The sequence below is a fragment of the Psittacula echo genome, assembly GCF_963264785.1.
Source record: "Psittacula echo genome assembly, chromosome: 6".
NCBI lineage: Eukaryota > Metazoa > Chordata > Aves > Psittaciformes > Psittacidae > Psittacula > Psittacula echo.
Genome location: NC_137743.1, coordinates 40615763 through 40632009, shown reverse-complemented (window position 1 = coordinate 40632009; position 16247 = coordinate 40615763). Strand labels below are relative to the sequence as shown.

General features: G+C 42.7%; 1 protein-coding gene across 1 annotated transcript in view; it reads right to left on the bottom strand.

Annotated features, from left to right (window-relative positions):
* FMNL2 (formin like 2) overlaps positions 1-16247 on the bottom strand; it is a gene marked incomplete at both ends in the record, with an annotated part of 148066 nt that overhangs the window by 21885 nt on the left and 109934 nt on the right. The window contains 2 exons of the mRNA XM_080622181.1: positions 2619-2693; positions 14962-15055. Coding sequence (XP_080478307.1) covers positions 2619-2693; positions 14962-15055 — 169 coding nt within the window. The remainder of the gene's footprint in view (positions 1-2618; positions 2694-14961; positions 15056-16247) is intronic.

Below are 16247 nucleotides of genomic sequence, written 5' to 3'. Positions count from 1 at the left end.
CAAAAGGACTTCAGCCCTAGATAATGCAAAGCTGTGAGACTCATAACACAGATACCCTCAAGGAAGAGAGGAAGAAAGATGGTCTAGAGACTCATTCAGGAATCCCTGTGATATCCCATCCCCACCTCTCAGTATGTATGCATTTCTTGAATGAACAATCCGGTCCATGCAGTTGGAAACCTACCTCCAGGTTTCAAGTCTTTGCAGGACCCTTTCCAGTTCCTGTGGTGAACTCTGTTTCCTCCCAGTGCTGGTACTGGCCTTCGCCAGCTGAACCTTGCTGTCCTGTCATACCACCCAGAGCCAAATTCCCCTATTTCAAAAGTGCTTTTGTTATACTTGCTTTGGCTCTCATAACATTAGGGCCAAATTCTCATTTCCCTTTTCAGATCCTTACATACACAACTAAGGAATGTATCAAGTGAAAGAAAACTAATCTAAGAAAGTTGCTTTTAAAATGAAGTAAGTCAATGTCCACAACAGGAACCTTCTCTAGAATACTTTTGCCTTTTTGCTGCTTTTCCCTCCCTCTCGATCCATGCAATTAACCACAGCCCCCTCCAGCTCCAGTTTCCCAGACAGCTCTTGCCTTCTCCATTTAGGGCAGCATGAAAGCCAGGTCCTGAGAGAACAGGTCTTTGTTTATGTTCAGTCGCTGCAACTCCTTGAATTACTTGAACTTTAACTTAACATCCGGGAGCCTGGGCTACAGCACCCATTTTATCCTGACCTGCGTAAAGGCATGATGCCTGTCCTGGGCACAGCTGGTGTGACCCACAGGCTCCCGCAGTGCCAGGGCCTGCAGTGCTCCCTGTGTGCCCCTGAAGTGCGCCCACCGGCTAGCGCCGGCCAAGCACAGCATGTGGAGCTTGTTAGGACCAGATGGTGACAAGAACGAGATGATCTGCCAAATTGCTTGTCATGAGCGCTCTCTTCTAGCTTTAGGCTTGTCACAGAGTCAAGCCCATAGCTGGTGGAAGCAGCCCAAAGATGCAGATTTTATTAGTATTTGGGCAAGACCTAAAAAACCCGTATTTATTCTTTTTCAAGCAAATTTCGTCACTACCTTCAACCTATGGCCTGAGAGAACCAGGGTATTTTCTCAGGTGCCGTCTGAATGTTGACTATTCACAGGCTTGTACAGACACACACTCGCATGCATATTGCCTAGTATAGCCTTACAATACTCTAATTAATATTTTAAACAATAATGAGGGATTATTTTATTTTTAAAAAGGCTCACAGCAAGGTGGCTGGCTGCAGGCTGCTGCCATCCTCTTGCTTCCAGGCTGCTCCAAGCTGGGCTATTCTCCCACCCCTCAAATACGATTACCCCTCCCTGTGAGCACAGGAGAAATGACTAAGAGTGGATGTTGAGGGCTGACAAATCTTTCTGCTACATTACAGACTAAACTGTACGCACATCTGGGAATACTTAATGTATACTGTGACTACCAACATGTCCTTACTGGGACTGCAGTAACAAGGAACAAAGCCAACTGTAATGTGTCAGTTACTGACAGCGGCTTGCTAACTTGAGTAAAATTGCAAGGATCACTAACTTTTTTTTTTTTAATAGAAGAAAGAGACCATTCTATCTTGCTCACACCACCTCCTTTTTATTCTGTTGTCCCTTCAAGGGTGTGAGCCTGCCCTGGCCATCAGGGCTGCAAGCTACTGACACTGGAGTGTACAAAGCCTGTAGGAAGCACCACACTGGATGCTTTAACACCTAATTTCTGGCAGAAGGAGGTCTTTAACACAAAGCTCAGCAGTAAACCAGGATGAAGTGTCACAGATGTTTAACAGCGGCTTCCGGGTGGAAAGCCCTCCTGCTCTGCTCTCACCTCAGAAGAGGATCACATCAAATCTGAGGCACTGAGCATGAGCAGCATAAGGAAGGCTGCACTGACTATGCCAGCATTTGTTTTCTAATTAAGAATAGGACTTAAATTTCTCACACTTCTGACATGATTACTCACTTGCCTTAGACTTTAAAAAAAATGGATACAGAAGTATTTTTGATACCAGCCACATAAGCAGCTGGCTCATCCTCACTGTCACAACCTCTGCCTTTCACGTGATGCCAACATGCAAGCTGGCACTGGTGTTTGTGGGTGCCAGCCAGAGCTTCCTCTCTCACTGTTCCCTCTTGTGCTCCAGGGGAAGTGGATTTGGTGAATAATCATGCATATGCACACTGAGGAATTAAAAGTGGTGCAAACTAATGCTATATTTATCAGCAGATAAGGACAGACAGCAGCTGCAGTGAGTCTCTCCCACACTTCCTTGTCTGTGACTCTGAAGATGTTGGCACACAGACAGAATACATATCTTGATATTGCAGAAGCTGCTGCTTTGCCACAGAGAAATAGCACACACGACCAAGAGGCCACTCTCCTCTTACCTTCAGTATGGTACAAGGCATCTCTTGAAGATAACTAAATTGAACAGAAGCTAAAAATGAAACATACATTATATAGGTTGGAATATAAAAACATTTTACTGTGTTAATTTTAGGCTAAGGACAATAAGACAGATACATCTCTGACTATGACAGCAGGACCAGACATGGTAAACACTGAAACCAAAGTTTGCTGGTGATAAATAGCACTCACCATGAAGTCTATATTGTTGTCTTCATTTCGGAAGTGCTCCATCAGCTTCTCAAAGCGCTGTTTCTCTCCACACACCTACAGAAGAATCACCATGTGTTGTTAAACTACAGCTTGCAAGAGAGAGCATGAAAAACATCTAAAAAGCAAACACCATCTCCTTGTTCAAAATCCCTCTAACAGGTCAGGTACAATTACAAACCTTTGTATCTCTTTTCTCCTACAAATTTTAATTATACTCACTGATGGTATAAACATAAACAACAGAGTTGCACTAGGCTATGTCACAGGAAGACTTAGCCTCTCTCACACTTCAGAACTGGCTTTCCACTGTAATATATTTTAAGAAGATGACCAAATTACTGGGAGGAAAACCAGAAAATTTTCACCAGCTAAACAGGGAGTGAAATACATCAGCCTAACTATCAGCTGCTCAGAATTACAGAGCTGTAATACAGGGGTGTTGGCAGGAAACACAAGCAATTTGAGGGAGAAATAAGATCTAAGATAAAGCAGGATATTGTTAAATCTTACTACTTCCCAGTAGCTTCTCTGGCTCAGTCCTACTTTTCTCAGCACACAAATGACCTAGAGTAATCTACACCAAAGTCACAAGATATTAAGTAAGTCAGAAAGCAGAAGGGAGCACAGATGAGCACCAGGAGATGCACCCATTCCCCCATTCTCTCTAGTTAGCAACTGCAACTCCTCCCTCTGTGGTGCATTATTTGGGATATTTTTTCTGTCCCCACACAAATGGACTACTCTAAACACCTAAGCTGTAGGTCTAGGAGCCAGTGCAGGGAGCTGCCCCACAATCAGCTGCCCCAGCATGGTCAGATGAACATGATGGGAGAAATGCAAAATGTCTCACATGTTAACAAATTCACTGACAGCGCCCTCATACCCTGCACCATGAGTTGACTTCTCTCACCTGCTGGATTTTCCTGTCAAACTGAGGAGTGAATTCACGAAGAGCACAGGCACGCTCTTCTGAACAAAGTGGTAACTGCCTGGGTAGGCACATCTGTGCACTAACAGCGTTCAATGTTGCTCCCAGCTTCACCCTCCTTAGATGCTGGCTGCTTACAGAGGGACAGAAGTTGCTCTGAAAGAAGCCATTTTGCTCTTAAAGGTCCTGAAAAAGAGTCATCTGGAGAACTGAGACTTCCCTTCTACTGAGGAGCAAAACCCTCAGTGAGCCCAAGAGGCTCCTTCCTTCCTCAACCAGATTTCACTCAAATGTCTCAGGAGCACTGGGAGATACTGACCAGGAGCAGGGGACACAGCAGTGAGACCTCCAACCCAGGCTGTCTGGTTAGGGTTGACTAGCCTCTGAGCAGCACACCCCTCTAGACATCAGCTGCTGTTTTCCTTAACAACCAGATCATGGCCCAGTTGTTATATGATATTAGCCAGTGGATAGTAATTAAGGATAAGACAGAGCACTGGCTGCTGCTTCTTTAGAAGCTATCCTCTCTGGGGCAAGTACCAGTTCTTTGTACATATTTCTATGTTTGTGTCCTCCACAAGGAAACCAAATTCCCAACTAAGGTTTCTACATACTCCCAAAACTTTACAAAGTACGCATTATTATTACTATTCCCGTATCACCTTCCTCTTTGTACCTGTATCTATCCTATAGTTCACAAAGTTTAAGGCACCGAGCAGACCTTACTGAAGTCACAGAGAGTTTAGCAGCACCTAAACTGAGCTAATCACAAGATTTGCAAAGTACTGCAAGAAATGGCTTGCTGGGTGACCTCTTGCCACACTTCTGCTATTACAACTGAATAAAACATACTTGTGGTGTATGTGATACAACTTCTGTTGTTCCTAAGCAAAATTGCCACAACTGTGTTATTATTCAGATACTTGTGGTCAGTACCTGTCACCAGCAGGAATTCTGCCACTGGATCTCTGCGAGAGGACAGGGACACTGGTTATGATGAACTATTTGATAACATTACCATCAATATTTATGGCCATAATCCCACAAGTTGCAACTAATGGGCTCTGTATAGGCTCCGCAACCCCTACTCATATAGCTCCTGCTAGGAGGGTGCTGAAGTTGCACACAAACACTGCATGCAGACTGCCGATAGAGCAACTTTAGCAGAAACTGAGAGCAAGCGAGCCAGCCTTTGCCCCAGCCTTCCAGTGTGCTGTGCTTTTCAGGTGGATTAAGAGCTGGCACCACTGGTGAAGAGTCTTAGGCTCTGCCAAGCTACCAAATGTCCAAACTCAAATCCAAAGTGGCCAGGAGCACCCCTGGGAAAACAGGGAGAAAGGGAGACCATTATGAGCATCTTGGCATGGCTATCCTGGTTTCACAAGCCTGATGCAGTTAAAAGCATGCGGTGGGATGAGTGCCCTTAGCTCATCCAGAGCATCTCCACACCAGACACCACCAGTGCCTGTTGGCATCCCATCCGTCTCCCCTGCTCTCTGCATGCATGACCGGGAATCATATTGTCTTGAAGAAACTCAAGTTCCTTGAACATGCAGCAATGTGACCTACTTGCACCACAAATGCCCTACCAGGCACCTTCTTACCCAGGGCCCACCAAAAGTGATCCTGGCAGGGTATAGCCTACAGGCATACAGCTGCATACAGCTCTGCTGTGGCATATGTCCCTGCCAGGACACACATGCTTCCATGCAGGAGCAACACACCCTTCAGAAGGAAAAGAGACGAAACTCTGGGAAAAGACCAGCCTCTGTCAGCAAGAGCCAGAGAAAACAAGAATCTGGCTGTGTTTCAGGAACCTACTGGCACTGAAAGGATCAAAGGCAGCAGCTGCCCACTGACATAATTTTGGAGGCATACACTGGGCTTGATCCAACCCTCGCTCAAAGCAAACCCCAGCAACCATCTCCTCTTGCACCACGGCCTGCTTAGGTGCACTTATCCTTACATTATCATCCCAGGCCACTTTTTTCCTGCTATAGTAAATGGGATGGTATTTCAGTTAGCACTCTCCATACTCTCCCTTCCCCACAAAACAGTTAAAAATCAACATCACAAAAGAATAAAGTAGGCTCATCTCAACTTTGAGCTCTAAACAACAGCATCTCTCTTGTACCCATTTCAGAGAAAATGATTTAGACAAAATCATGTATTGTGGAAAGAAACATAACAATGGTGTACGCAATCACTCAACAATAAAAGCCAGAAGGACTGATTTCTGGGAAATCTAATGTAAACCATTCCACATGGATGAGGAAAGCTGACATAAACAACTACAAGCCATTTATGGCTGATTAATTAAATCAGGGAGCAACCTGAAGTGATACAGACCCAGCAGAGAACTGCTGATCCAGGAATGCAAGCAGCCCTGGCTAGCTGGAATACAGAGGCTTTCAGTGGCTACTTGCAGCTATTTCACACTATCATCAGATGAGTCAGTGCTGGGAACATGTGCATTACCAGAGACAGCGAACTGCCTTTCATGGAATGATATAATTTATCCTGGAAGATTAAAGAGAGTGAAACTATAGATGAAGCCTACAGCCTGAAAATTGGCCAAAATCCAAGATGAATGCTAAAATCAAATCCCACCACATAAAACCATATGTTGCCATTTATATTTGAATAAATTTCCAGGGTCTGTTATTTGAAAGCATGGCTGGGACTAAGAAAGGCTGATCTTTCTTTTATTAGCATTATTCGATGAAGAAGCAAGATTAAATGGGTTACCACAGCTATAAAAAAAAACTTCTGTCTCTACTTAAACTGTGAAAAAAACTTTTTAGGTTGCATTAAGCCCACGTCATTCTAGAAGAACAATGTGGCTTTATGGAAAACCACCCACGAAGGGTCCTTTCTCTGGAAAGGCTTTGGGTGCTAAGTAAACCCATCACAGATCTATTACGAAGGTAAAATACAATCTTATAAGAAGGTAAAAGGAACCATTACAAAAAAATTAGTGACAATTTTATCCATATCCACCTGGCATACAGCTCAGGTCATATAGCTCACATCCAGACCACTCAAAAGCAAAGTTCCACTACGACAATCCTCGCATTGCTCCTGCTCACATGGCCGTATTACTGTAAGATGCTCCAAAAAGGCAATGTGGACGGACAGCAAAAGACAACAAGGGTGTTTTGGAAAAACTGAAGATGTTTTCATGTGCAGTGTCAGGCAGAAAGTGAAAATGCAGGCTGACCAAAGCACGTCCATTGTCCTCCTACCTCAAACAGCTATCTAACAACACGAAGCACCACCTCATCTTGCTGGAGAATGCATCTCCTAACTAAACCTCACCACAAGCAAGTACAGCATGCTCAATACGGAGACGGCAGCAAACACCAGCAGTGTTTAAGGCTTTGGAGCTTCAGCTTGCTGGCCAACCGTACAAAACGCACACTACAAGATGCAGCTGCACGACTGCTCTCTTCTCCACATCTGGAAGACTGATGCTCCTAAGCTGGAGATGCAGTGCCCCATCCACACACAGCAACTACCTACTGCAACTGCCTCGAGGTGAGTGCCAGTCTGTCAACAAAGCAGGGGAAGAGAATGGTAGCTCTGAGCTAGCACCATACGTTCATAGAAACAAAATGCCCTGTGCCAGGAAGCAAGTAATACCTGGAGTTCCCGAATTCCATATAGAAAATTAAATCATTTTGGCTGTATTTACATTTGAGGTGAATATGGTCTGGCATGGCAAAGGCAGCTAACAGTGACCTCAAGGCAGGGAAAACAATTCCCTGATGTGCCAAACTTAAAATACCTAGACCTTAGGAAAGGCTTTGCTACACAGGACATTTTCTGTCAGTGCAGATGTTAAAATGACTATCTAACTAGCTGCCCAAAGGTTGTTCTAAGCTGCTCTCTCCTCCTTCAATAACTTCTGAGTTCTGTAACAGCAAGAAGTGCCAGTACGATTTCATAGCAAATATGCACTGTGTAGATGAATACAGCCCATACTGGATGTGGTGTTATGAACAGGCTGATGTATACGCAACCCAAAAATATTCATGGGACACTTTGTGAACCTTTTCTCCTGTCTGTGCTCCTTTGTCTGGAGGGACAATGCTGTCTTTCTCTCCCCCACAACAGCCCACTGTGATCAGCAGATCCCACCACAGGCAAGCAGCACTCCACAGGAACACTTTGTTTGGACTGACCATGCTGATATTTTTGCAGTTTGCTGAAGAACAAAAAATGAGTTTTCCCATAAGTTACTGGTTAAGTAAACAGTTATTTAATACTTACTAGGTTAAAATACCCTTTACTTCTCTACCAGCGGGGTTAAGACACTCTCAAAATACTGCAGTGCAAAAGATAACAAATGCATTTTCCAGCACTTACAAACAGTTCCTTCTAGTACTGAGTTATTATAATGGCTGGTAAGAATAATTCAGAACTGCTGTTTTCAGTGCTGCCATTCATCATTCAAATAAGATAAATCTGACTCTGAATTAAGCATTCTGAAAATCAAGGGCTGAACAATATTGTCTCACTTCGCTGGAGTGAAAACAGACGGATGTAAACAATGAGGTTCATTTGCCATGCCCCAGCCTTCACGGTGCTGCCCAGCAATTCAGATGAACCCTCTGAATTGGCTTACAGATGGCCTCCGTAAGCTCAGCATTAATAGTCACAACTGGGTGACGTGTGATGGGATCACAATTCTTCTCACCTGTCAGATATTTTAGAGCAGCAAACATGTAAGTCAATTAAACTGATGTTAGAACAAGAGGGAGCACCATCGTACCAGACCCAGCTCCTCTCTCATCCCCTGGTCTCCAACAAGTTAGGTCAGCTCTTCTCTTTCCAGCACCTAGGGAAGTTCAGATGCTGGAATAACCAGCAGATGATGAGATTCCCCAAAATTTTTTGATTACCTGAATTCCAATGTATTTTTTGGCATTTCTTTCGGTCTTGGAGCAAAAAGAGTGCTTACACTCACCTTACTGAATTCAATTATTCTGGTATATGCTTGCATAATAAGCAATTTAACTGCTTTGCTGGATGAGAGCCAAAGTAAGGGTTTGCTGCAGACAGCCAAGATTATTTCAGACTGGCTTTCTGTCTCACTACAGATCCCAGTCAACTCTTTTGCCTCCTCAGTTTGGATTCATTTTAGAACTACTATTGTGCTTATCAAAAAAAAAAAAAAAAAAAATAAAAGAGGAAGTGGAAGAGTCCTCTGGTCTTTTCCCAGAAATATTGAGTTGTAATGAAAGTAAGCTCTGCTATATTTAAAATGGAGATTAACAAAAAGCTGCCTAAGGATCTAAGATTGTCCTCTGTTAAATGTTAGTCCAGAGTGCTGTGAAGTATATTCAGAAACTATCATTTTCAAATCTTAAGTAAAGCTGAGGAAATTAACATTTGCAAAACAACCCAAAACTTCTTTGTAACTGTTTTCATTATGCGATTGCATTAGTGCTGTTGGGTTATGATTTTTTCAACATATCTGTAAACCTATGGAAGCTATTCGTTTATTGGCTGCTATGCTTACAGTAAATGAAAACCATGTAAATCATGTAAATAAAACAGCAAACTAGAAATGCCACAAAAAATTTCAATTTTGAAGCAAGGCCGTAAGTGAGTTGGAAAACACTCATAGCCTCAACAAGCCTTAATTTTGTTGAACTACAACTTTTGTGTTACTTCTATTTCTGGATGTTCTCACCCGACTTCATAACCTGTCCACATGATTTCTGTGCCTCAGGAGACACGAGCCTATGGGTATTCCTCCCATGCCTTGGAGATGGGGACAGCCAGTAATCAGCCATTCATTATCCCACTGATGAAGTCAAGCCACACACATCTGCAGTGTGCTGAAATTTCCCCCTTCAGCAGTTTGCTACATTTAAAATTTATTTTCCCCCAATTCAAAATGCCAGCCAGGTAGAAAGATGAATTTTCCCATACATTGTTTCCTGGACCAAGACCTGGCAGGGTTCAGCTGACTGGGATTACAGCTGCACTCTCGGATGCGAAGCGCCTGGGTTTTCAACCTGTGGAAGACACCATTATCTCACCACAGAAATTTTGACACAAGAATAGCAGGTTTGGTTATTCTCATACACTTGTTGTCAGCTCTGTAAAATCTTTATCTTCCAACCAATATCAATTTCAGTAAAACATTTCCTGAGCATTTTGCTCTTGGCATACAAGTTACATATTAGAAGTATCCAGCCCATGGCAGTCGTGATTAAAAGATCTTCTCAACCTGTAGAATCTCATCAACGCAAAAACATCCTTCCTTGACAAGGCAGCCATGAACAAAAGCAGTTTGACTATGGCAAGATGTCAGTAAGCAGACACCAAGGGCAGATTTGAACAATGCTCATTCTGGGTTCTGAGTGAGTTACCACCTCATGGTTATGCTGTGGTTTAAGCAGCACTGTCTCCATGCCACGTCTATGTGAAGTGAGCAGAAGTGAGTGTGAGAAACCACACACTTGCACCATGATGGCTCTCACCATTTCTGATGGCCACAGGCAGATTCACCAGGACACAATCATGCCTAAGCTCCAGTACAATGCACCTCTGCAAATTCCAAACAGCGTTTCCAGGAAACAGTAAGGGGAGAAAGCAATGAAATAATGGTAAAACAAAGGTTTATTCTTGGTGGTAAAAGACCAGCCAAATTCTCTGTATTCCCACACATGCAATCACACTATTAAAATGAATTAACTACTCTGAATAAGCATTAGGAAAATACATTTTATTTTCCAACAGTGCCCTCAGCCTGCTTCAATTTAAGTGGGGCACAAGCTCTTAGCATCTGGTCTGTGACCCTTGGAGCTCTTCTAAAGCTGTCTTGCAGCTAACTTTGCTCTCCTTTCTTCCCCTGGCATTCTGCTGAAATGCATTTGCTTGTCCCGTAACACAAATCTGAGGCAACTTGGATAAAAACGCATAGCCAGTTCTCACAAATCCATGGAAACAAGCACAAAGGACTAAGACACTGCTGAGAAAGCCCGCTGGCAAGTGGGTAAAGGCAAGGATCGTGGCCATACTGAGGAGCTCACCCAGTCAAGGCTGCAATACCCCATTCAAGCAGTGTTTGCCTTCAGTGCAAGGCGGTGGGAATAAGAGGTGGCTGCAAACAGAACCAACAGCAGGCCACAAAGTGTCAAAAAGATAAGGGAATAGCAAACATCTGCAAGTTATACGTTACCTGTGGCACAGTAACTTCAACTATTTGCAATAAATACAGCAGAATTCGGTCGAGCATCACTCTGAAAAAGGAAGTTTTCCAGGTGCAGGGTGCAGGCAGCTGGAGCACACTCAAAGCTACTTGCAGTAGCTGAAAGCAAAATCCTGTTCCTGCTAATGGGCCTGAGCAACAGCCTCCAGCACCACCCCAATGCTCTGGGACACCTCAGAAGCTATTTGAGGCCTGATGACACCCAGAACAGCTGCAGCTAACCCAAAACTTCTACTGGCTTCCTGCCTAATCAAGCTCCTCACAAGCAAGACCTGATCATCCCGCAAGTACAAACTTAGCTGAGCAGATGAGGCTTATTGTCACATAGGGGCTAAGAAGCACCTAGACTTCAAAAACGATGAGAGTTATGAAAGTAACATCTTCAAAAGAGAAACATGGGATAGTGTAAAAATCCACCTTCTCAGGGACAAATAGTGTCAGGGTTTTTGCAGTTTAATTTGAACTTTCTTTCCCATATCACACAGATCAAGACTTCCTGAAAACAGATAGAGCTGAATTCAGGTTGGAAACTGAGCGTGATTCAACCAACGTCAGCACTGGTCTGCAAGGAACAACCAAACCCAGAAGGTGTGAGTACATTTGGGGCATCTCTCTCTCATAGAGCTGGAAGCTGCTGTTCTGTTAATGCCAAATATTTTCAAAACATGGAGCAGAAAGCGGACATGTGCACTAGGAAAGAATGAGCTGAACTCTGCTTGTACTCTCCACATGCAAACTCCTTCAACATTACACAACACAATACAAAGACAGATGAGAAAATAATACTGGTATGTCCCTTAAAACTCCTGATTCATTCTATACAACAGACATAGATTTCATTGTAACTGCTTCCTGCCTTTTGGCAAAATTAATAAATAAATGTATTCAACAGCTCTGCCACTCACTGGCCTGAAACACGGGTCTCACTTTCCCTGCCACCAGTGCGACTATGTGAAGCTCCTTCCCTCCCCTGGTCTCCATTCTCTGTCAGTAACAATGGTTCTGTATTTTTTTCTCTATTGAATTCAGCTTTATTCAATTCCATCTCAAGCTCCTTGTTTGTTGTACCTTCTTGGTGGCTTCCAAATAGCTCCATGTCTCTGTTTTCAGAAATTACCTGTACAACATGATCTTAACCCTGTACTGAAAAGCGAGCACTGAGCTACATCTGTAATGTGCAGAGCCAAGTCCCCTGCAAAGAGAAACAACCCGAGCACAAAAATGAGTGATTTCAGGTGAAGGAACTGGACAAGAACAATTTTCAAGAGACAGCTTAACAAAACAAACTGTCCTCCACTTGAACACCCTGAGCCCAGCCAGAACAAGACTGGCCTGTAAAAACATTTTCAAATGAAAAGTCATTTTCAAAAAGAATTCTTGACAAGATTCATATCAACTGTGGTTTTCCACCTCAGTCAGACCCTGAGAACCAAATTCTGTTCTCATTTACATCAGAACAAAGCTCAAAGCTTGATGAAATATTTGATGTTCAACCTAATGTAAATGAGAGCAGAATTTGGACCAAAATATCCTGTTTTCCCTACTGACTTTATTACAGGGTAAGTGTAAGGCAGGAGTTCAGGTTTCTTTTGAAGTTATTTTATGGCAAGGAGATAGAGTGGCACAGATCTAGCTCAGCAAGTCTAATCTGTCCTAAATACTCACACAGTGCCTGATGAAAGACCACAGAAAAGTTATGCAGCCCTGCAACGCATAGTTACAGAAGCCACACAAACATTATTGAGCTTACAGCAATTTAAATTGGAAGTATACTGCTAGAAATCTAACCCTGAGTACTTTATATGTCAGCAACTCAGAGATTCTCAATATACCAGTTGAATAGTTATAAACATGAAAACTTGAAACCATTATTGAAAACTTGCCTAGGAGGAAACTGGAAAACAACAGCACAGAACAAGAAACAAACAGCGTAATTAGATAAAAAGAACAGCTAAATGCAGAATTGAGAAAAGTGAAATCCCCTTCTTGCACACTCGCTTCACCTGCAACATCCAACAGTTCCACTACAGCAAACAACTTGATCAAGCACAAACAGGAATGGAATAAGTAAATAATGGCAGATAAACTGAATGTTTTACACAGGAATTTTTGAATGAGATGCTGGGGATGGACTATTCATCAGGGACTGTAGTGTCAGGACAAGGGGTAACGGGTTCAAACAAACAGGGGAAGTTTAGATTGGATATAAGGAAGAAATTCTTTATTGTTAGGGTGGTGAGGCACTGGAATCAGTTGCCCAGGGAGGTTGTGAATACTCCATCTTTGGTTGTGCTCAAGGCTAGGCTGGATGAGGCCTTGGGTGGCATGGTTTAGTGGGAGGTGTCCCTGCCCATGGCAGGGGGATTGGAACTAGATGATCTTAAGGTCCTTTCCAACCCTAACTATTCTATGATTCTATGATTCTATGAATGTCAGCAGGCGAAAAGAGAGATGACAGAGCAAAAACTTGACTAAAGATGCCAGGAAGGTAGGAAAGTAAATGGGACTGTACACATCCTTCCCTGTGGTACGTGAAGGGCCTATTTAACGAGGCTTATCGACCATCCCAGCCAGCGGTGTTTTGCCCAACTTATCAGTAATCCCTCACACCGTCCTTCCTAATGAGTCGTATTTCTTCTATAGTATATTGCCAGAAGAATTTAAGACTGGAATAACAACATTGTACCTTGCATATTTACAGTACTTTCCCCATTTAAAGCACTTCTCTCGTATTACCCAGTTGTTCTTCTTAACAACCTCATCTGCATTTGTTTCCATGATTCCTTCATTTCAGAAAGGTGCAAAGACAAAGATACTGGCAGCTTGCCCAAGGCTACAGATGAATAAACTAAGGACCCAAACGACAAGTTCAAGTTCTGTGCTGCACTAAAGAACTGAAGACCTTCCCATTCTGGAAGCAGAATGTCTTATTTCCATGTTCTGACCATCCCTCCAACTGATGTATCCTAGAAGCAAAGCTTTGTCCATGGTCACAACAACAAACACTTCCAGCTTGACTTCCACTTCACTGCTGGGGAAGCCTCACCAGCAGCTGTGTCATTCCCATTTACCTCTCTCCTTCAGTAGCTCTGCACACACAACATAGCTAGGACAGATCTAGTCTTGCAAAGCTGAGGTTTCTACAACAGGCCTGAACTGGAGATTACTTCAGACCTTTTGCTCTGGCTCTGTATAATGATGAGCACCTCAGAAACACAGCTAATTGTCTACAACATGCAATTACTTACAGGGAATGTAAATCAGAGATTGTTATCTCTCAACCAGAAATAATTCCTCAAACAAAAAAAGAAAAAAAAAACCAAAAAACAACTTCGCTTGTTGATCATCTGCATTAACCCACTTAAAGGAATAGCTGCATTAAGGAAAAACATGCTACATGTTTATACATAGTCCAGTCAGGACTCATCAAGTCTTAACAATTTTTGAGCTGGAAAGTCTAGATCCATTTTTTTCTTTGATAATATATCCACACATATAACCAATATCAAAAAAAAAAACTATAACAGCAGCTTTCTAGGACTTGATTCCCCTACTAGTGCTTCTGAACCTTCATACAATGTTCTCAAATCCCACTATCTGCTATATGCAAACATGTGATACACTTGAACATATACACCTATGAATGACACCTTTTTGTCCCACTTGAGCCAACTGGAATACCTGTATTGATTTCAGCAGTCAGTGTTCCATCAGAGACACTTGATTTTGTAGTTTATTCGCAAATAAAATTCGTACTGACAGTAAAACCAGGAGGTTTGGGTTTCAAGAGCTTGTGTAAACACCTCTGAAAATGGGAGACCTTATACACCATTCCTGGTTGTTTCAGAGACAGAAGAACTGGAGTAAAACTCTCAAGAGCTCCATGAGTTTTTCACTTCAGGAACACAGCCTGACTGACCAAAATGTAAAGGGAGCAATTCACAGTCTGGATTCGTCTTGTTGGGATTACGGCTCTTACACCCAAACATGAACAAAATGATGGCATTGACATCACTGTCTACTTCTTTGCAGATCAAAGTGACTTAAGGCAAATCTACGGTATTGGAAAATCCTTACTCTAGGAAATCTAGCTGAATGAGAAAACCATAGCCAATAGTAAGAGGACTATCAACACACACACCAAATTCTAATAAAGCAGAATAAAGTACCTCCTTAAAGTTATCGAAAGCAGATAAAATGATTTCATGTCCTCCTCTGACGAGGCAAACAGCTGCTAGAAGTTCTAAGACAAGGGCCTTTGTCCTGTGAAGAAATGAAACAGTAACCATCAATGACCATCACATGCTGAACCACCTTCTTTCTACCTGCTGGAAACGGATGTGGAGACATAGGGAGACGTGATTTACATCCTGTGTATTTTTAAATCTCCAAAAACTAGTAAATCTGCAAGATGCATCATCCAGGGCATTTTGACTCTCCCAGGATCATGCAGCTTTGCCCCAGTTTAATGCTATTGAAAACATGCAAAACTTTAAATCACAAACTGCATTTGTGGAAATTCAAGCAAACCAAAGGCAGTTGCATAATTCTGGTAAAGGCAGACAATGTCAGCCTTTGACAGCTTGTTCTCCTGGAGAGTTCGCCTGCACAAACCCGAAGAGAAGGCAGTTTTACACAAGCCAGGATCACCACACATCAGCCATTAGTCTTCATGGCAACACAGCCCACTTCACTAAGCCCAGTTTTTAATGAATGTGCTTATAATTCAAATCTGTATTTCTCCTGATACAAATCTGAATTATTTTCTATAATTTGTATTATTGATAGCCATTAAAAAAAAAAAAAAAAAAAGACATGGTTCACTGCAGTAAGTATAGGATGCCTTAGCATGTCATTCCCCTCTTGAATGAGAAATCTGGGCAACTCATTGACTGCAGCATTATTAATGAGGGAAGACAACACAGGCATATTAATGAGGGAAGACAACAGAGTACTGAGAGAAAAGCATGCAGCAGACTCAGTGTAATCCTAATATAAACCATCCCCAGTATTTTCTTACAGGGTTCACGTAAGGCAAAAGCACCAACTGGACTTTATGGCCAGATGAGCTTTGAGCAGGTAGTAAAATCATGCAGACACATGAAATTAGTCTCATGCTAAAGCACTGACTCAAACCAGATGTTACAGAAAAAGAAATACCTTTTGGCTCTCAAAGTGTCAAGGTTATCTTTGGAAACCAGATAAAATGTTCATTTTCCTAGGAAATTTTAAATGTATAGTTTTCAATTCTTACTCATCCATTTTTTTTTTCCTGCCACAAGAAGAAAACCCAAGCTCTTTCAGATAGCATCAAGGAGCTCTTACTACAGATCTTATCCCCTCCAACGGCAGGCTAGGCGCCATGTGTGTGGAGAGAGGGGAGGGTGATCTCTGTGGGCAGTGCACTCAGGGGATACGCAGGTCTCCAGTGCTGCCTAGAGCACTCACCCACCAG